The sequence below is a fragment of the Daldinia vernicosa genome (assembly GCF_022497035.1).
Source record: "Daldinia vernicosa strain CBS 139.73 unplaced genomic scaffold F5Y00scaffold_45, whole genome shotgun sequence".
NCBI lineage: Eukaryota > Fungi > Ascomycota > Sordariomycetes > Xylariales > Hypoxylaceae > Daldinia > Daldinia vernicosa.
The window spans coordinates 18,055-39,038 of record NW_025953961.1 but is presented as its reverse complement, the minus strand read 5'-3'; the positions used below and the strand labels follow the sequence as shown (position 1 = coordinate 39,038).

The following is a 20,984-nucleotide window of genomic DNA, read 5'->3' as shown; positions in this document are numbered from 1 at the left end:
TTAATGCTGACGGCCGCCCTCTATCAGAGTCACGTCCCACAGACCCAGCAGACGTATCAGTTTTTCAACTTTTCAGCATAGTTAAACTATCCCACGGAGATGCATTTGACAACGATAGAATAACCCCTCCTCGATTCACTATTTCCGCCAAGGTAGATATTGTTCATCAGCCAAAAAGGAAAAAAAGAAAAAAAAAAGTAGGTCTTGCAAGACACAGAATAGTCACACAACATTTCAGCTCCTCCCTGCTGCATTATATTGATTGATTTGATATCACATGAATAGAATATTTACGTGTCATCATTTATTATGCCATGATTTCATGTCAACACATAACTACATCGCATATAGGAGTGGATTATACGGAACAATCGACTGTCTAGATTGGCTAGGGCAATGCATAGTCATTAAGCCTGCGACTGCGATCATGCCTGAACTCGCCGAAACCTAAGCTTGTGTAAAGAACAGTTAAGCTGAGAAGGCCAAGTTCTGGCTCTCTACGATAATCTTTTTCTGTCTTCGTAGAGTAAAAACGGTATTTAAGTCCCATGGAGTCCCTCAGGTTTGTGAAATTTAGCTCAGACCCAGTCCTTCTATAACCCAATTCGTTCTCCAGTCATCCAACATCAATATCTTGAAAATATTAGAGCGTTCCAACAAGAATTTATTATACTCACCCCAAGATGGCGTGTTTCGACTACAACATATTCCAACAAATCTACTGCCTCTCTTTCTCATCTGGCCTCGTCTCGAATAAGAAAGGCACAGAAACAAATCTCCAAGATGCACTAAAGATAGCTCTTGGAGACACACTCCCGCGTTTGCCAGGTGATTGGTCTATTTCCTGGGGGCCAAGAGTCTTCAAAGAGAAGCCTGATGACCCGGCAACCGGACCGGACAATACCTGGTTTGCTGCCATTAGTCGCACTCAGAAAGTCTGCGCTGTCGCCATTGCAGGTACGGCGTCTAATTCAATTCCAGACTTATTGCAAGATGTAAATGTTTATGCGGTCGTGGACTTTGATGCCTGGGTTGATTCGTGGTCTTCTCAAGGTATTCCTAAACCCGAGGATCACCCCGAGAAATACCCTTCCCGGTCCTATTGTGCAAAGGGAATCTGCGATGGCACGTGGAACCTACTGAGCAATGTTAGTACAGCAGTCAATAGCGGTCTGCGTATCGACGAGTACTTGCAGCAGCTTGACTCAGACTACACCGTCGTCTTCACAGGTCACAGCCTAGGAGGAGCCCTTGCTCCGACCGCTGCACTGGGGTTGGCTCGGTCTAAGCTTCGCTGCAATAGTACGATTAAGGTTCTGCCGTCCGCCGGGGTTTCTCCCGGAAACGACATTTTCGCCAAACAATATGCCGAAACCTTCACCAAGGACCCTCTGTCGGGCGAAGACTACAAGGTCTATAACACGGACTTCTATAACGTCTACGACATCGTACCTCAGGCTTGGTCCACGAATCCCGACCATAACAGAAATCTCAACAATATCCTAACCAGGATCCTCCATTGCAGCGATGACTTTAAGCCCGAAGCAAAAACCTGGGTAGACAGAGCTAGTTTTCTATCCGCAATTTCACACATGCCGTATACTCCCCTTCCGGGACAGGCCTTCGTTGGTCGTCCACCACCTGAAACCCCTATCAATAACTGGCATCAAGTGGGCGCACATTCCAATCAGCATCACGGTGTCGCTTATTATGATGAACTGGGCGTTGCCGAGTTCATTAAAATAATCGACGATAAACTCTCGAAGCGGCTTGGGGCCTCGTACCCTAACTGACTTAGGATTAAGTCTACAGGATGTAGTCCAAGCTCAGTAGCTGCTTTTTTAGTTATCATTAGCTTAATGAGTATATTCGGATGGGATCATCAAGAATGGGGGTTGCCACTCTTTATTATGATAGTCTAGTAAAGGCTACGTGTCTCTCTTTAATTAATCAGTCACCAAGTTTATCTATAGATAGGTAAACTTATATATCTGCCTATATATCCAAGCACTAATATACACAGTACTTGACCTCATTTGGGCTCCACTGACTATCCCTTGTCTATGAATATTAAGGATCAGTTTGTATTGGATAGGGAATTCTTGAAACAAGAGACGTAGTTCATATCCTAGGCGAAGTTTAAGGCCCTGTTTATTAGTTCTGTATCCTTTCATGGCAACTACTATATGCAATTTCCCATCCCATGGGCACGTTAAACGAATTCCCTTTTAGCCTATACCGACTTACTAACTTTTATTACTTAGATTGTTAATAAAATTAGATGTAAGGACGGAGGAGGGAGGATATTGGGAGGAAGGACAGTCGCGAAGGGGTGACCAAAAGGGACATGCTATAGTGGTGGTCACGTAGGGTAGACGTAGGGCATATAAATAGAAAATATTAAGCCCAACGGAGGAGAGAGGAATGAGGGAATGACAGCCAGAGTTACCAGCTGATAACAGTAGTAGAGAGTAGTAGTAGTAGTTGGATGGAATTTTCTGATAACTTTAGGTACGTATTACCCAGGGGCGGAAAAGAATTACTCAAGTGTCAATCGCTGGGTTACCGTTACACCAGTTTGGGTTGTAAGGCGATGCTTTAAGTTTCTTTTACATGCCTTAGGCCAGGAACTTTGTAGACAGCTAGGAAAGCCATGACATTTACTAAACCCTATATATGGGAGGCAATATCCATCCACTACTTTGTAACAAGAGGCACGAAGAGCTAAATTCGGTACTAATGTCCATCGGATCACCTGGGGATTCTAGGCGTAAGAGGGCACCCGAAAATCAAAAGGCAATTCAAATCCCAAGATTATCACCTGAAAGCCAAAAATGTACGAGGAAAGGTAGATAGAAAGACTTGCCTGGGCTCTGGGATGGGGTGTATTATGAGAGACTAGATGCGACAAAAAGATCCATTTACTGAGCCTACCTCAAAAAGTAATAAGTATACGAAAATACGAAAAAGAAACTCCGAATCGGGGAATCGAACCCCGGGCTTGACGGTTCCGTGATTGTTCAATCTTGAGAGCGTCAAATGTTAGCCACTACACCAATTCGGATTGAAAATTGTGCTTGACTTTTATATATATATGGCAAAACCTTTTATGACGTAATGTCGCCGCGGGGTTGTATTACGTAATGAATACTCGATCCACTTTGGTTGATTTCTCTACCACTACGCGAAGATTTGTGCAACTCCAGATCGTCGAGTAACTAAATCATTTTTAAGTAAAAGTGAAGTTTATATTAATTTTTATTCCTTGCTTATCTTTAATACTATAAACTTCAAGGAATTGGCAATTGTTATTTATTTACCAAGTTTTGCTCCTTGTGGTACCGGAGACTACGGCTTGGTTATGATCATGCAAGCTTGTTAATTTATTTTTATACATATTCAAAACTCTTAAATAACAACTTATTCGAGCCTCATATTCCCACAAGCAAAACCTACCCAACATACTAAACAACAACTCTTCATATCTGTACCGGCAAACGCATCGACTCACCCCCCACCCAGGTAGTGAACCATCATGCCTGGCCTTTTAATTTGAGTAGTCTTTATCGACGTATCAACAACTCCAGAAAGAATCCGATTCCGTTTAAAGCTATTGTTGGGTATTGTACCTTATGGACGGGATGGGCATACTGGAGAACAAAATCCTTTCGACCAATACGTCCATGTCGGCCTGAAATTGACAGGCCAGGGTTATTCAAGATGCTTGTGCATTAGGGTCCGGCGTCTGTGACCTAGAACATGGAAGAAGGGTCACTGCAGAAAGGGAATTTTACACTCACCTTGACTATACCCATCCTTTATTATCACCTAGTATTATAAACTAGCTTTAAGAAGCTGCATAATAGCTGATTAGAATACTAGACATTATTTCTTACGATACTTATATATGCATGGTTAATATTCATTAGGTATAAATACGTGTAAATTTTATGCGCTGACCAGTAAGCTAAGTATATTTTCTCAGCCGCATTCAACCAATGATATAAATAGCATAATGTAACTATATATGCGATGGAATGAGGCAACCTAATGCCGCAGGAAAGTGGCACTGCCGCAATCCTTCTGAATAATGCTTCAACGTTCAATGAGTCCTCTTGCATGCTGATTTATTATGAGTATCTTGGAATAAGATCAAGGGAATTCCATATTAACTCATAGCTATACCCTTTATATCACGATATTCAGCCATCTTACATAAAATTCCAATAATCAATATGGCCGATCCGTTGTCAATGGTTGCCAGCGTCATAGGCGTCGCTGGGCTTGCTGTATCTACATCAAGGGCCCTTATTTCGCTAATCCAGGAGATGACTGATGCACCACAGGAGATACTCCATATCCGCCGCGACGTGCAGAACCTTTCTGCGGTGCTTGGATCTCTCCAAGACATATGCGCTAAATATGATTTAAAATCAGAGGATCTTGCGTTAGAAAATAGTTTAACAGAGTGTATTAACCTATGCCAAGACAGCATGCAATCGATCCATATACTCATAGCGCCTCTAAAAGGGTCTGGTAGAAGAAGTCCGATAAGGATGGTTGGTTGGGTGATGCGAAAAGGTGAAATCAAAGCATTGAGGGAGAGACTTCAGGAAAGTAAAACAAGTTTGAACATCACAATATCAGTAATAAACGGGTTCGTAAGCCTTGACTTTTCATCATAATCACCCTATTGTCAAAACTATACTAAGTCAAGCACAGATTCCTCGAGGGAAAAGGCCAGGATGAGATTAAGAATGATGTCAACAAGGTCTACGAGAAGCTTTCTATTGAACTTCGTAACCGAGATAGCGGAAAGAGAGTTCGAAAGAGGATGGAAGATGATGTCGCGAGCGTTTCGGCCTTTGGAGGACGGCGTCAATCTATATCTCAATCAACAGACGTCGCCTTTCCTTTGAACAGATACTTCGATCAATTAACGGAACCCTCAAAACCTACGTCCCCATTAGATTATCAATCTAATTCGCAGGAATCTAGTGAAGTACTCCTCAGTCCGTTCTCAGCAGAGCCGACCACTTTGCTTGAAGCAGTTAGAGCCAGAAATGGCGATGGGGTTGTTCGTCTCATTTCAAGCGGTTATTCCACAGCTGAGAGGACGCAAGATGGCCAAACAGTGCTTCATTTCTGCGCCATATATAATGATGCGGAGATTGCCCAACTCCTGCTCGATCACGGTGCTGATATTAACGCGCGTGACAACCAGTTACGTTCTCCTTTAAACGTTGCTCTCTCTTCCGAAGCATTGACCGTCGCCAACGTCTTAGTGCAAAGGGGGTGCTCTCTTACGGGATCCATTGAAATGATTTTCCCCTTGACCCAAAGGGTTGAAGAGATACCCGGCATTAGGCCACTGCTTAAAACCATGGCGCCAAAATTCAACAAGTCGGCCTCTGGTCCATGCCTTGTCCATCAAGCTCTCGAAACCAACGACCTTCAGAGTCTAGAAATCCTTCTTTCTGCGGGATTCGACCCAAATATCAGAGACATATATGGTGAGTGGTGATTACCACATGAAGCTTGAACAAAGTTTGAAATTAACCAATATCTATTAGGCCTCCCTTCATTATATCAAGCGATGATGCAACAGCAAAGGGAAGCCGTTCGGTTATTATTAGCTCACGGTGCTAATAAAGACGATTATCTACCGCCAGAGACAGAGGATAAGCTTGATAAAAATATTCGCTCCCACCAGAAATTGGCGGCCTTTTTTAACACTGGATACGTCCCGTTAGAAGTTGCTGCGAGAGTACTAAGAGACGTTGAGATGACCCGCATTCTGCTAGAAAGCGGAGCTAATATTGATTATGTCTACCCAGGCGACGGTAAGCAATGAAGATATGCTTCTATGAAGTCTAGACTGTTGACATGTTTCAAGGCGGTGTGGTGCTAAGCGGTTTGGGCGACGAGGAGTATTTCGAATGTGCTAAGGTTTTAATAGACAGTGGCGCCGACATGCATATCAAAGGTTACAACGGAAGAGACCCCTTCCTCTGGGCGAACGCGTGTTCAAATACGAAACTGGCAGATTATATGCTTTCACACGGAGCCGATGTTAACCATTTCTACTACGACGATTACCCAACAGCTCTATTTTTCTGCGCGGATTGGGACTCTAGAGAAAATGCCGAGGTCCTACTAAAGCATGGTGCTGATTTGACGATAAAGAATAAGTCAGGACAGACTGTATTGGATATCGCTCGGTCTGCGCAACATCATGAAATGGTAGCGATACTGGAGCGTGCTGATCAATCGAGGCTTGATAGCACAAGGTAATGAATGACAGTCTGATAATGGGTATAGAATGCTCGAAAGGATACCGATGGTTCTCTAAGGCGATTGGTATGAAGAAATACCACGTCTCTATAAAGTTTAATAGGAATATCAAGAAAAGGTTGGGAACCCTATAAGGAAATGATGCCGCGGACAACATGTAGATATAATACTATTATCCAGCATGGGGTAGGATGGAGTCTTGGTTTTAGCAAGGCGTAATGGGCAATAATAAGACTATTCAGAAGAAATACACGTCTGGGACCTTAGAGTCTTAGAAAAGTTATTCCCAATAACAAAAGCGCTACGTAAAATTTATTTCTCTTTAGTTGAATTTGTACGTTAGTAAGGATTAGCCACCGCCCCCCTTTTTTTAATGCTCCTCTTATATTGACATTAACTACCAGCAACTACATAAATATTATATAGGGTAAATCCAATTCATATCGTACAATCTTCTGCATCTAATCCATAAATAAAGTGCTTCCCTAGCTATTTCAAAACTGAATTAGCTTGATCCCAAACTCCTCTTCGATTATATCGAGCGTTAGGGTATAAGAGGATCCAGTCTAAATAGGCGTAGATCTACATAGTATAAATGTATAAGGAGCACGCAGCACCCTCGAAAGAGGATAGAAGATAAAGCATTGATAGAATCATACCACTACGCGGCTACTATATAACAGTTTCGCTGCTGCTTCTAATATTCATTCTATGTGGGACATACATGAAGGGTTCTTTTTGACAGCGTAATGCCTATTATCCAGAGGCCGTTCGTCAAGAAGATGGATTACGAGACACTTCGACGGCGCGAGAGAGTAGCTACGATTCGAAAGAGAGCACCGCGACGAAAGGGAAAGACTGCGGCAACATCGCAGGAGGATAGGTGAGAGGGAACCAGCAACTTCCCAGGAGGCTTCGAAGTTAAGTATTGCTAGTCCACAACTATGGAGTTATTTTGATAAGCAGGGACCTCGTTAGGGACTCTTGGGGCGACATAGCGGCAAGACTAGGCAGTGGTGAGGGCGTGCGTATCTTATTATCAACACCATGAAATGAGGCTCCGCCGAGACGACGAAGTTCACGATATTTTTTACACGCGCCTTTCTTGCTACATGATTCCGAAGATGGAACCACTGGGGGAGATGGGTGACTCTGTCAGGGTAAAAGTGGGTTAGGGGTAGCTATAGGGGTATATCTATTATATAAGGGGCGTGTAGCGCCATCGTAAGAGCGTAGAAAGGCAGGCGTTACTAGTTCAATCTATTTATCCTGACGTTCGCTCTATGTATGACATCCATCACGGGTATAAACCCTATCATCGAGACCCGACTAGGATAAGAATAAAGTCGTCCTAGTCTCCTCAAGCGCAAGATAGCCCCACGGTGGGGGTTATTAAATATAATATAGAAGGACTCAATAACTCGTTGGCGTATCATGCGACCCAAATCGAGTTTTAATTGATGTCAGTGGTTGCCTATGTGCCAAATGGGGTGGCTCAGTTGCCCAGGTAAGGCTGAACAAACATATTTATCTAACCTAAGTACAGTAACCAGTCGACGAACGTGCGACCAAGTAGAAAGCACTTACCTAGCTAGTCGCCTGTTCATACAACTAGGTGTTAGACTTGCCGCGTATAGGGGTACGTAACTCTTCTGGTCTCTCCAGCGACATGGGATAGTAAGGCTACCTAGTATATCTAGAATCCCGAGCTATTGTCTAAAAATCTTCAGAAACACAACTCCAAATCTTATAAAAATTTTGTGTATGACAGAAAGTAAGTTAGTGGACTAAACAAGATTAACCAACGATAGCATAACATTAATAGATATCCCGTATCAAGCCTACCACCCTATAATGAATGCCAATGTACAATTTATATTAGTATCATGCAGAGGTGAGTAAAATCATTATAAATAAAACCTCAGGCGCTCCTATAATTAGCTTCATGGTATATTCTTCGAATTAATGCGTGTACGCAAGGTTGTTGTTGTTGTTGTTGCCACTCTTAGCAAGACGATAATTGGGGATTTTGAGTTTTTAGCACAAGAATTCATTTAGTATTAAATACCTTCTCAGAGATACGTACTTCTTATGATACTAAATCGACCTTATGAGTAGCCGGCTTAGCAGCGATTTACTCTCGCTATTCGTGCTAAGGACATATAAAACCTTCACCAACATATATAGTCGGTTACATAACTTTAGGGCCACTAGGAAGGGAGGTGGGAGTAAACTTTTATTAAAACCTAAGCTATTTATTTACCAAAATATTCCAATCATTGGTATCGTACCTATCTCATTTTATGGCTTTACACCAAATAGCCTCAATAGGCAAACACTGCAGAAACCAGTTACCAGACAAATTCGTCACCGCTCGTCCCAGACTCCCTATGACCAGGCCAACAACAATCTGAGAGTGATAATATTTAAAACCCCTGCTGTATGCATCTGATATATTATAAATCCCATGCCTTATTGCCTTAACGTATCGCATTCTATAAATATGCCGCAACTAAAAGCTGAACCGCGGCCTCCTGGGTGCCGATTGTGACATTATCATACGGCCCTTGCCACTGGAAACCATAAAAGTTAGATTTGTTCCGCGCATACTCGTACGCAGTGAGAGCGTTTGTTGCGATAAAAGAGCCATAGGGGTGATCATCCAGCACGGCGTTGAGCTTAGCCAGCTCCCGGATGAAGATACCCTTAAACGAGGTTCCGTTCGGCTCGCATGCTTTTTCGTCACTGCAGGGTTCCGTCAGAGTTCCATCCTTAACCAGTAGCGTGCTGCTAATCGCGGCGTCTGCTATCTGCTGCGCTTCGTCGAGGTACGAACTATCCCCTGTGGCTTTGTATAGCTCGACAAGGCCACCTAGGATCACACCTTGGTTGTATGTCCACGTTGTCCTTCCGTTGTTGACGCAGGCGGCGTCATCCGTTAGCCCGTCGTTAACAAGGTTTTCGCTGTTGATCATGCCGCTGTTCTTGAACCATTCCCACTCCTGTAGGCTGTGGTTTAGGTACGTCGTGTCTCCTGGGATGAGGTTATGCAGCTTGGCCGTAAGCTCTAAATAAAGCTCGTTGCTAATAGCATTATGGTAGGTCCGGGTGGGAATACTCCAAATGAGTCCACCCGAACATGTTGTCGTGTTCCAGTACTTGTACATATAGGCCTCGTCTTCCTGAGCAATGAGCAGGTATTCTTCATCATCTGTGAGCTCGTATAGACTAGTCATTGCGAGCGCCCACCAGGCTGTATCATCAGTACTGTCGGCGCGGAAGTCGCCATCTCCATCCGGCCACCAGCTTAGAGGTGCTCGCTGGATTTTGACTGTGTTTAGTGCTTGGGGAAGGTACTTGTGAGATCCCGACTTGGCCATGTATTCCGTGAGAGCCCAAAGAGCCACACCGCTCTGCCACCAAGATGATCCTGGATTGTTAGGATCCCAAAGGCCTGTTTTCTCATCGTATAACGCCATCATAGCATCTACCGCTACCTCAGTCGCGTCCAAGGGTACCAACTCCCGCCTAATTGCTGCCCCAGAAGCTAGGGGGGGTAATGAAAGGCAGCATGCCGCCAATGATAGTAATGGCAACATATCTGTGTAGTCGTAGAGAGGTGTTATACCAAGCTTGAATGAATCCTTGATAACCCAATGATTCACAGCGTGGTATTCGTAAAGAGTAATTTGTAAATATTTGGGTAGAATAGCAGATGGATCACCTCGTTTGAAGCCAAACCCAAGTGCTTTATATATAAACATTCCACATGCGCACCGTTTATATGTGAAGTTTAAACGCGGCGGGAGTTTAGCAATCCAGTCATATTACCCCAGCGCCGCCGTGGGCTCGGTGGCTTTCCCTCGATCGGATGCAACACTTAAGCGCCGCACGCAATGTCCGTCCCCTATTCAAGATTCGTGCCATGCGAGTCTATTGCCAAGCTTAAATAGTGTTCGCAGTCTGTTAACAGGACGAATACGAAAAAACCACCCGCCGCGGTCTGTTCCCTCCCCCCCGTCCGTGCTAAGAGATATAAGTAGGCACTTATCTGGTGGCATTTGAGTTATGGGGTCTAGGCTATCCTGCAGGAACATATGATTGGTAGGATCTACTCCGTGTACCTGACATAAATTTTAAATATTCGTCAGCCGTCATATATACCGGGTGACTTATAAACGCCACAGTATAGAGGAATAAGGGGCAGGTTGTAGTGAGAGGCTCGGCTCGAAGCATAGCTCCTGCTATCGAGTGTGACAGCATGAATACGGAGGGTCACAGCCCCTTGCATCAATATCGAAACTAGGAATTAAAATTTGAATCATGGTTTAACCTGCATGTAGGTTGCACCTCTCTAGAGCCCTGCGTTGCATATAGTTCGGATAATATTCAAATAATTATTTATATGTCTTAACGCACACGTAACTCTCCCTTTTTATAAGTCTCCATATACGCATTGCCGTTATTTAAATCTGAAAAGGAACGATCTTCAACTACAAATCTCGACGGTTAGACTGATCCGCGATCTACACTACTGCAAGTCATTTACGCGGCAATGCCGATAAGCGCCAATAGAGGAAAAGATCGACCAAGATAGCAGGTAGCATTCTTGGTGGAGTAGATAAATTGCCCAGTACGCATTATGAGCAGCGCTTACCTCTCAACCTATCAAGCGAATACGTATGGCCGTGGAACATTTTTCGCGATATCATCTAATATTGCAAAAATTAGCATTTATTTTAGTTGGGGAAACTTTGTGCATAGTTGTGTTTCAAAAGTAGTTTAACTAGGTTGAGCGAACTGACAAACTGATTAAACTTACATCGAGGCTAAACAGAGTTAAAGATGGCTCGGACTTATTAGGCGGAGTAAAATCGGTCCTATTATAGAAAACATCTGATCTGGGGAAAGCCACGTCCAAGACGGGCCTTCTCATCGATTCTTCAAGTCTTATATTAAAATGGGATCTAGGTTTAATATTTCATCATGAATATCAAGTTTAATTGAATTTATATAAGATAAGATACTTTAGTAAATTGCTGAACGTATCTAGATAAATCTTTTTTTTTTTTTTTTTTTTTTTTTTTTTTTTTTTTTTGGTATAAGAAAACTCCTCAAGTATATTTAAGTCGTTTCCTCTCAGTTTATGATTCTTCACATACTTTATAATCGAGAAGAAAACGCTTTCATTCCTTAACTACTAAGTGGTGCAAGCTATGGCCAAAGCTAACAGATGTCTAGTAGGTATAGACACAAGTGTTAAGAGAGACTTCTGTAACCTATTTTACACATTACTGAAGTAATCTTTTATTATTAGTAGCCTGTAATTAAGGTTTTCAATAACACTTAACCGTAGCCTCTTTACTCTTCAACCATATCCCTATCTAGCCCATATTTTTAACCCCGATGTTCGCATGCTCTTTTCGGTGCAGGTGTCACAAAGCGGGCAGACTTCGTGATTAATGCCCATTTACTAGATAGACATATAATGCAAACCACTCCACGCAGTGCAACAAGACGCTCAGCCCGGATAATCGACCGACCCGAGAGATCAGGGATCGACGGGTGATTATTGCCTCCCGCCCCTCGCAACCCCTATACTCTCACTTTCCTTCGCTAGCACGGCACGTTCTTCTACGTACCTGATTCCGTGCCATTGTGCGGATAGCTCCTTAGTTCTACATGCAAGGCAGCACAACCGGGGTTGACCATCGAGATTGAACAATTAAGGATGGTGATAGACGATGGCAAAGACTCTCAGCTAAAGCCACTATGGTAAGAGGCAGTGGACAAATACTCGAACGAGTCGAATAGGGGATCTATCACTAAGAAATTAAAGACGCTAGTAAACACGGTCGTTGACCTTGACAAGACAAGCCAATTGCAGAGCACGAGTCTGACTTCTTACAATTTCGAAAAGTCATGGAAAGTTCTGAAATATGTTTAAGGCTACGATGATACAGCTGCAGAGGTTCGGCCAATTTTCTCAGGCGGACATCGGTCTAACCCACTTCGCGTCTGCGTATATCATCGTCGAGGATGGTCTTTTTTCTCGTCGATTCTGGTTCGGTTGTCACTGAGATGTACGACTCGCTCAAAATGCTGTCCAGAAAGACCCGAGACATTTCCGATCGCCTAGACAAGTATCTCAGGGAGAATATAGGCCGCAAGCTTCACAAGGTTGTAGTTAAGCTCCTCCGCTCGCTCTTTGATATATTTTGCGAAGCTAAGGCGGCCATCAGGCGTGGGCGGGGACGGGGGATGATGCGGCATATCACTGGCAAAGAAAACAAAGTACGAAATGTATTGACCAACTTGACGAGATGTGAGAACAGAAATCGCTCTCATCACGTCTACGACCTATGCTACAACATAGCGTATATATTAGCAGGGAGGAGCCGACGGGGACAGAGAGCTACTTCGACAAGCCCTTGACATAAGCGTAGCTTAGGATAACGAGATATTCTATGCTGACATTACTAGTTTGATAGTCGGGCTATCAGGCGATTAGCTTCTAGAGCAGGCGCTTTTTTAAGAATGGGTCCTTATGAAATTTCCTGTGCTTTGGATCATGATAAAGCCGGGAACAGTAAATACATATCTAGCGCCTTAAGTCATCACGGAACTACAAAATCTAAGTTCTAGCATAGTGACCTTCTTTTAGAATAGAGAAGGCATGAAAGCCAAGTACACGGCCGAAGTCATCCTGAAAACAAGTGCCAATCAAATTGTCGAGCTCTGTGATGCCTACCGTGAATTAGCTATTGTGGCTTGCAGAGATGGCAAAAGCCTTTTCAATCCAATTTCGATATGGAATAGTTTATTTGTCACTGACAGTGTGATATCGAAACCTTTATTCCTCGTCATTAATGGAGTTGACGAGACTTCACTAGAAAACCAAGAGCTGCTGGTCAAAATGGTTAGAAGCCTTTCGGACTTCAGGTCCAATAGGCATAAGTTTTCCAGCCATTGAGCGACTGTTGCTAGTGCACGATGATCTGGGCTATAACGTGTTAAATGCATGGAGGAGGGGAAAATACACCTGAAAACCATATATGTACTCCTCCGTTATTTAAGGCTGACATCAAAACATTCATCCGGAAAGGAATCGACAAGGGTATTCCTCTTTTTGGAAAGTTGAAATAAAAGTCATCTAAAACGGTTAAAGAGGCTTAGAAAGTAAATCATTACAACGCTCGACAACAAATTTAACGATGTATTGATGCGCGCTAGACTCATGCGTGCAGAAATCAGGGACATGAACAGGCCGAGCCTCGTTTATAATGCTCTTGCTAAACCTCCCGTTGGCTTGGATGATATGTTCAGGTGTGTGATTGAGAGGCTGGCGGAGATGAGAGGATTTGATAAAGATCTCAACGAGATTATTATATGGGTTGCTTGTGCTAAGCGTGATTTGCTTTTCGGAGAGCTAGACCTTATTCTAAAGTTGAGGGACCTCAGTCAGGATGGCATTATAGGGTTAGCAGATGAACTAAGAACGAGATTTAGAACCTTCTTCAGCTTTGAAATAAGTGGAAGAAAGTAAACAAGGAAATGAATTACATTAAAATTGTTTAGCTGTGAATCCAGTCGCACGTCGAGTTAAGAGTGCCAGCTAACCAGTCAATCAGAGAGCGAGATTGGAAAATATCGAATTTCCTAACCACGTAATAACTACATAGTAGCCGATGGCTAGAACAAGACATCGCGAACACTATACTATGTAATTGGCCTCAATCATCAAATCCCCATTGTTGTTGAAAACCGGCTTCTCATACAACAAGGATGCGTTGCCAGGAATCACAAACCGAGCCGTGGTATTGAGGTCCTTCTCCAAGTTTTTCTCGGCGTCGCCAAATGAGACGTTCCGGAATTGTTGCACGAGGTTGTCCTGTAAGCCCTGGTTTCTTTCTTTGACGCTGTCCAGTTGATTAAAGCCCGCAGTGTCGCCCCTGAACTTCAGCGGATCCGCCGTCACTTGGAAGGTTTTGGTTAGATCGGCGGGCAGATTGAGAGAAAGCTTCAGGCCGCCGTCGGCGGCCGAGATAGTGATCTTGGTTTGCCAAGTGATTTTGATATGGATGCTGAATGGTCTCTGTCAGATTGAATCCGGTGAAAACATAGATAGGTAGGAATACACGCACGTGTAATCGTATTCCCAATTCATGGGATAGATTGTGCAAACCGACTGGCATACAATTTTGATGTCCGTAATGCCCCTCGCATGGATATTGCTCTCTCCGGGAACGGCGCTCAGCGTGTTAGATGTGGTGCCTGAACCGCCAATGTCACTAATTGAATCCCTCTAGTCCGTGACAACAAGGTGCATACTTACAATCAATGTCGAGCCTATTCCAGCCATATCCTTTCTTACTGTACGTGTGGTGGTAAGATTGTTCCTTGTTTGAGGGGGCCCATGTCCAGGTCAAGGGATTGGATGCACTTTGCTTCCACGCATAAAAGTTGGGGTCGTTAGAATGGCTCCCCGACGCAATTGTCCATTGCTCTCCCGCCATGTCGGGATTACTCGCACTGCCGACCCACGCGTATGTATAAACATTGAAGACAGACAGCAGCTGGGAGGGAGAAGTTCGACAGAGGTAGCTATCCCAGAAGATGTCCCGATCGATGATAATCGTGCCGTTGATGCCCGGGGAGACGTAGTTCCCCGAATACTCCAGAAGCCGGACATCTGGGAAGGATCGATTCTTGGTCATTTGCAGATAGAGGAGCATGTTGTTTTCGCCGACCGCCCCAAGACCTTCCCCCGGCTTCGTCTGATTGGGGGCGATGTAGGGGTAGGTTTGCAGCTTCAGAGACGTTGGGGGGAAAGATGGCGCCTCCTTGTTCACGGTCTCGGGCTTAGCCGTATGTAACGCATAGGCCAGAGTGCGTTTCTGGCGGTGCTGCCACTTACTATCCGCACCTACGTACCACTTACCCAGAATCAAACTCAGATAGGTCTTTTCGTCGTCGGTCACGTCCGCTCCGTTGAAGGAGCTGTGATACCGGCTAGAGAAATAGTGTCAGAAAAGAACACTCATCAAGCTGGCAAAGGCACCAAGGGCATGGTCGCTGACTCAAAGTTGATGATATGATCGTCTGAAGATAAAAGCAAGGTTGTCACTGATCAGCCTATCAATGTTCTCCCACAGACAGCGTGAACAACTCCGCCGCCGTACGTACTAGTGAAAGCGAAGAATATGGAGTTGATTGAGAAGTCCCCAGGCTGACTGATCTGGTTGGAAACTTGCTCGAACTCTTCGGAGGTTGGATCAATATCTTCCTTGTCGAGAGTGCAAGTCCAAGCCGTGGTCCAATCGTTGACTTTGAAGTCCTTATCCCTATTGACAAGCAACCGGTACATTGTTAGCCAAGCGATAAAAACTGCTTAACTTGAAGATGTTCAGACAGACCCAATGGCGAAATTGACCGTTCCAGACTCGAAGGTACAATAGTACATTAGTACATTGATGCTAGATTCTCCTGCCCGGTAACATTCAGGGAAAGCTGGCTGCTCTTCAGTGTTGCATCCAGAGTGCCGATTCCCTCGAATTCAGCCTTGACTTCAGTTAGCTCCGTATGCTTTTTCAACAGATCGGACATGGCATTGTTGATGGCCTTCTGTGACAGGGCGGTGATCTAATGTGAAGCTGTAAGTCTCTCTTCAGTATTGGCGGGTGAGCCACGGTTTCCAAGTACCTCATTGAACCTCCCTTTCTTACTGTCCAGGGAGGACTGTAGGCGCTTGCTAACTTCGGTTTCACTCATGATGGGCGGTAGTAGTCTCAAATTGGGTTGAGATGGTGATGGGCGTCAGACTTTCCCCGACGGAAGATGCTACACAGTATCTACGCATCCCCGTCCATATGTCTAATGTGCCGTCTTGGAAAGGTGTACGAGTGCGTTGGCCTGGCTATCGAGCGGTGTATGTATCTCAAGAACATCATGCGGCCTGTATGTCCGTATATTAGGTAGTCAGAGACCCATGGCCCCCTCGTCGGCTGCCCAGATAACCCCGTCCGTATAAAGCATGGTAGCTTGCCCTGCTTCACACATGCGGGTATCCAATCTCGTCTGGCAATCGACGTAATCATGTCCACACCGTACGAGCCCCAGCCGACTTGCCCGGCGGAGTGGCAGGATCAGTATGCACTCTCAACCGCGGTTGGTGCCGTGCCTGTGAAAGAGGATGCTGGAGACAAAGAAACGGTAGGTCTTGACATACGTACTATCAGGTGTGGTCGACCGTGCTGATGAGCGAGATACCGCATGGACTATAGTACACTGGCTATAGGCGAGCAGTGTATCTCACCTCTACCCAACTCGTCGACTCCCTGGTCTACAACGTGATGTACATCTACACCGATGTTCTTGCCTTTGACTCTCCAGAAACGATCCTTTCGCCTACGGCGGACAGTATGTTCGTACTCGCTGCGCGGGTCCTGACTGCCGATGCGCCCGTGACCCTGAAGGTCCACCCTGCCTCCCGCACGAGCTGTGTGATCCGTATCTACGCCTCTATCCTAGACCAGCCCGTGACTATACAGAGCCCCGATCCGTCGCAAAGTGTCCGCTTGAAGCTAGGACCGGAGACGAATCACATCGGGGCGGTGGTCACTGTCGAGACGGACAGTATCAGTGTCGCGTACTATCAGCAGTACTTCGACAGCCCGGATGAGATTTTCCAGGCCACACTAGCGACGCAGTTACGGGTCGCGCAAGCGCTATTCTGGCAGAAGCCATCCATTGCTATATCCTTATGTGCGCACGTGGCTACCGCAACGGCCCATCCCACTCTTTACCCGGCCCTCAATGCGCAGGCCGTCTCTCTGGGCCAGCAATTGGCCGCCCAGGCCATGACCGGCCTTGACACCACATATGCCCCCGCCTTGACCATCAGCCAGTACCGGCAAACCGTGGAAGATTCCATCGATGCCCTGGAAGCGTTCGAGACGCAGTACGAGCGATTTCAGGATCAGAAAAGCAATGTCGAAGATCAGAAGGCTGCCTGGCAGCCCATGCTCCAGCAGGCCATCAATCGACAAGCCCTGCGCGAACAGGCCCGGAATTCTGCCTCCGCCAAATACTCCGATGCCTGTGCCACTCGAGACAACTGTCTGGATCGGGTCACCGCGAGTCAGGGCGAGTTGGACTCCGCCCGAGAAGCGTTTCAAGAGGGCCTTTTAGCCTGAGAGGAACAAGCCATGTTCAAAGGCGTGTTTGGCATTCTGGGTGGGATCATCCGTGAGTCTTCAACCCCTTCAATGGCTAATATGCGCGCCATTCCGTCTCTCTTCGCTAAAGCGTCGGCCGCTGCTGGGCCTTAGAATTTGGCGTGCAGCTGTACCGTATCTCTACGACTTTCTCCGTTGACGATATAGCACAAGCGATCAATACCGCAAAAGGGGTCATAGACCAGGTCAGATCAGCAGAGCAGACAACGGCGCAAGAGGATCGGAAGATCTCCTCGGATATTTTGCAACAACTCACAGAGTGCATGGGTCCAGTGAGAACCTTGTACTTTTCCATGATGCTGATCGTCGCGGCGGTCAAGGAATGCGAAACCGATCCGAGTGCGGTGATTCCGCCCGTGGACGACATCTCCGGAACTAGCCAAGGCGACGCCGACGCGAAGCTGATCATCACGTTGACCACATGGGATACCTGGACCCTTGAGTCTGTCGCCCAGCTGGACTTTGCGATCGCCCATGCCATCGGAGGGGCTACAGGTTATCGGACGGCTCTGCAAAAGTATAGCATTAACGGGAAAGCGCTGGCTCAGGTGGAGGCTCAGGCCGCCAAGGCAGGACAGGAATACGTTCAGGCAGAGATGGCAGTAATCACATGTAACGAGGATATCCATGAACTCCAAGATCTAGTCGGCAAGTATACTGGGGAAGCGGCGCAATATGCTGCAGCCGAAGCTAAGTTCTACGACTCTTATCTTTCTATGCAGACCTCGGTGGCGATCCAGATGCGTAACATGGCATGGGCATATAAGTACTGGGCCCTGGAAGACAGTCCTCTGGTGCTGGATTCTCAAAAGACCACGGCCCAGTTTCGCACTGACGTGTATCTCATTGACGACGCGATGAACACCGTCAACTCAAAGTATGACCGAATCCTGCAGTGTAAGTCTCTATACACTGCAAATATCTATACACTTTACACCCAACCCACTAACAGATTTATCCCCAGTACTCACCCAAACGGTGTCATCTAGCGATGTAAGTTTTGCCTCCGCTTTAACAAATTCAGCATGGCCCCAGTATACCAACAGAACTATGTTAACATATCCGTACAGCTTCCATCCAACTTCGGCCCGTTGATCATCTCAGGCCTCCAGAGCAAGACCCACCGCGCCAGCTTCACCCTCACCCCGAGCACAGATCCGGCAAGAGATACGGGCTTCGCCAGCATCTTCACGGATGGGTCGCATTTCCGCGCAGCTGGCCTACAATATCTCCGGGGCGCCCGGCCCCGACCAGAGAATCTCCACAATGGGGTGTACCGTGTCGACCTAGATATCTCGACCTCGGCGCTGTATGCGGACATCCAAGATGGGAAGATCTCCCATTTCACCCGCGGGCCGCAGCGCGCACGAGTCTCCTACGATATGACTACTAGCGGCGAGATCGGGGAGGTCCATATCGACGGGTCGTTCGGAGACGAGGTCCATGCGTATCCGACTGTTTTTACTCAGTGGACGATCCATTTGCCCTGAGTTTACGAAGGGTTATTGTGTTGTATTTTTTTTTTTTTTTTCTATGGGAGTTGGGTCTGCTTTTCTTTCCCAATTAAACCAAATAGGAAAATAAAAATTATTGGAAATGGAAGTGCCTTTGTTAGTTTTGTATGTGTTGATTGGGTGTATCTTGTAATGAAGTGGGTTTTTGTTAAGATTTGATTGGGTACATTTTCGAGATTTTGACGAAAGTTGTTTATGTAATGGAGATTGAACTATTTAAGCCATAGTTAATAAGGGGTTAACGGAGCGGTTCGGCGAAGCCGAACCGCGGAGCTTAACCTGCTTATGAAGTAGGCAAAAGTGTATTACGCTTTTGTTTGTGTAGTAATGCGTAAAAGAAAGGATAGGATGCGAGGGGATGCGAGGTTAAGGATTTGAACCGTGGACCTAATCTTGGGATGTGGTGTGGTTAGGGGGTTTGTTATATGGCTTATATGGCCGCCCGCCGAGCTGCGTAGGGGTTACAGGTGCGAGGTACGTGCGAAGTACGTGCTAAGCGCCCGTAACCTCCGCGCGGCGAGGCAAGGCGGCCACTTTACGGGATTTAATTAATTAAATCAATTGCCTGGCCTGGTTGTAAACTTAAGGTTATTGTGTAATTTAACGGGGTTACTTTTTATGTTAAACGGCGAAAAGCTAGATTTAAATTAATTTACGTCGGTGGATTTAATATAAAAGGTTTATGTAAAGTTTAATTAAATAAATAAAAAAAATTTATATTTAAAAAAGTAATATTTATATAAATAATTAAAATAAAATACTTTAATAATTAATAAATATAATTAATAAAAAACTTTTAATTTTATAAAAATTAAAAACTTATTTTATATAAATAAATTAAATAAAACATTATAAATAAATTAAATATAATAATTTAATTTACTTTTAATTTAATTTTAAATAAAATAAATAATTTAAAAACATTTTTAAAAAATTAAAAAAAATTAATAATAAAATATATTTAATTTTTAATTATTATAAAAAACTATTTATAATTATTATATTAATTTTAAATAAATATTAAAAAAATATTTATTTAATAAAAAATTAAATAAATTTAAAATATATATTTACGTATAAAAATTTTTAAAAATAAAAAATTAAATTATAATAAAAATAAAAATAATAATAATTAAAATAAAATATTATTATTTAAGTTATATTTTAATTAATATTTAAGTTATATTTTAATTTTTAATAAAATTATATAATTATTTTATATTTTTAAATTAATTAATTTATATTATTTTAATTTATAATCGTATATATATATTTATATATATTTATTTATTTTTTAATTTAAATAATTTTATAAATTTAAGATTTTAAAATTTAAAATATATATTATTAAAAGTAAATTAAATTATTATATTTAATTTATTTATATAAAACGGGTTTTTAATCTCGTAAAAATTAAAGGTTTTTTATTAATTACATTTATTAATTATTAAAGTATTTTATTAATTATTTATAATTATTAAATAATTTATAAAATAATAAAAATAATGGTTTTAATTATATTAAAATAATTATTTTAATTAATTTTATATATATTAATAAATATCTTATAATTAAAAGTATATAATAACACGAATTATATTATATAATTAAAGTTTTATATTATAAATAATTTAATTTTTATATAAAAAATTAAATAAAATAATTATTATAATACGACCGAAATTATTATTTTTATTATTTTATAAGTTATTTAATAATATATGTTTTAAAAAACGTAAATATAAATTTATAAAATTATTTAAATTAAAAGATTAATATATTAAAATTAATATATAAATAAATGTATATAACGGTATATTTAAAATACGTATTTTATAATAAAATAACTTTAAAAAATTTAATTAATTAAATAAATGTAAAGTCGAATTATATAATCGTAAAAATACGTATTATAATTTAAATATTAATTAAAATATAA

At 43.2% G+C, this 20,984-nt stretch overlaps 5 protein-coding genes and 1 non-coding gene across 6 annotated transcripts; 3 read left to right on the top strand and 3 right to left on the bottom strand.

Moving 5' to 3' along the window:
* Window positions 1–652: 652 nt before the first annotated feature.
* Window positions 653–1,793, top strand: F5Y00DRAFT_272090 (uncharacterized protein; the record flags this gene model as incomplete). The annotated part of the gene is made up of 1 exon (XM_048012916.1): window positions 653–1,793. Exon 1 carries the CDS (start codon window positions 684–686, stop codon window positions 1,791–1,793), a length of 1,110 nt encoding a protein of 369 aa, XP_047862208.1. The 5' UTR covers window positions 653–683.
* Window positions 1,794–2,973: 1,180 nt separating this feature from the next.
* On the bottom strand, window positions 2,974–3,064 carry F5Y00DRAFT_t126. Its single transcript has one exon. It is a non-coding gene; the product is annotated as a tRNA-Glu (tRNA).
* Window positions 3,065–4,235: 1,171 nt separating this feature from the next.
* On the top strand, window positions 4,236–6,294 carry F5Y00DRAFT_272088 (ankyrin; the record flags this gene model as incomplete). Its single annotated transcript, XM_048012915.1, has 4 exons — window positions 4,236–4,657; window positions 4,723–5,513; window positions 5,574–5,843; window positions 5,897–6,294. The coding sequence occupies 4 exons, from the start codon at window positions 4,236–4,238 to the stop codon at window positions 6,292–6,294; spliced, it is 1,881 nt and encodes a 626-aa protein (XP_047862207.1).
* A 2,376-nt stretch (window positions 6,295–8,670) lies between these two features.
* On the bottom strand, window positions 8,671–9,681 carry F5Y00DRAFT_244128 (glycoside hydrolase family 76 protein). Its single transcript, XM_048008780.1, has one exon. It carries the CDS (start codon window positions 9,672–9,674, stop codon window positions 8,790–8,792), a length of 885 nt encoding a protein of 294 aa, XP_047862206.1. The 5' UTR covers window positions 9,675–9,681; the 3' UTR covers window positions 8,671–8,789.
* A 4,276-nt stretch (window positions 9,682–13,957) lies between these two features.
* On the bottom strand, window positions 13,958–16,065 carry F5Y00DRAFT_272082 (uncharacterized protein; the record flags this gene model as incomplete). Its single annotated transcript, XM_048012914.1, has 7 exons — window positions 13,958–14,378; window positions 14,439–14,568; window positions 14,630–15,306; window positions 15,375–15,420; window positions 15,481–15,638; window positions 15,764–15,936; window positions 15,997–16,065. The coding sequence occupies 7 exons, from the start codon at window positions 16,063–16,065 to the stop codon at window positions 14,009–14,011; spliced, it is 1,623 nt and encodes a 540-aa protein (XP_047862205.1). The 3' UTR covers window positions 13,958–14,008.
* A 324-nt stretch (window positions 16,066–16,389) lies between these two features.
* On the top strand, window positions 16,390–19,021 carry F5Y00DRAFT_272080 (uncharacterized protein; the record flags this gene model as incomplete). The annotated part of the gene is made up of 5 exons (XM_048012913.1): window positions 16,390–16,506; window positions 16,578–17,464; window positions 17,602–18,428; window positions 18,496–18,524; window positions 18,602–19,021. The coding sequence occupies 5 exons, from the start codon at window positions 16,390–16,392 to the stop codon at window positions 19,019–19,021; spliced, it is 2,280 nt and encodes a 759-aa protein (XP_047862204.1).
* Between the last annotated feature and the right edge of the window lie 1,963 nt (window positions 19,022–20,984).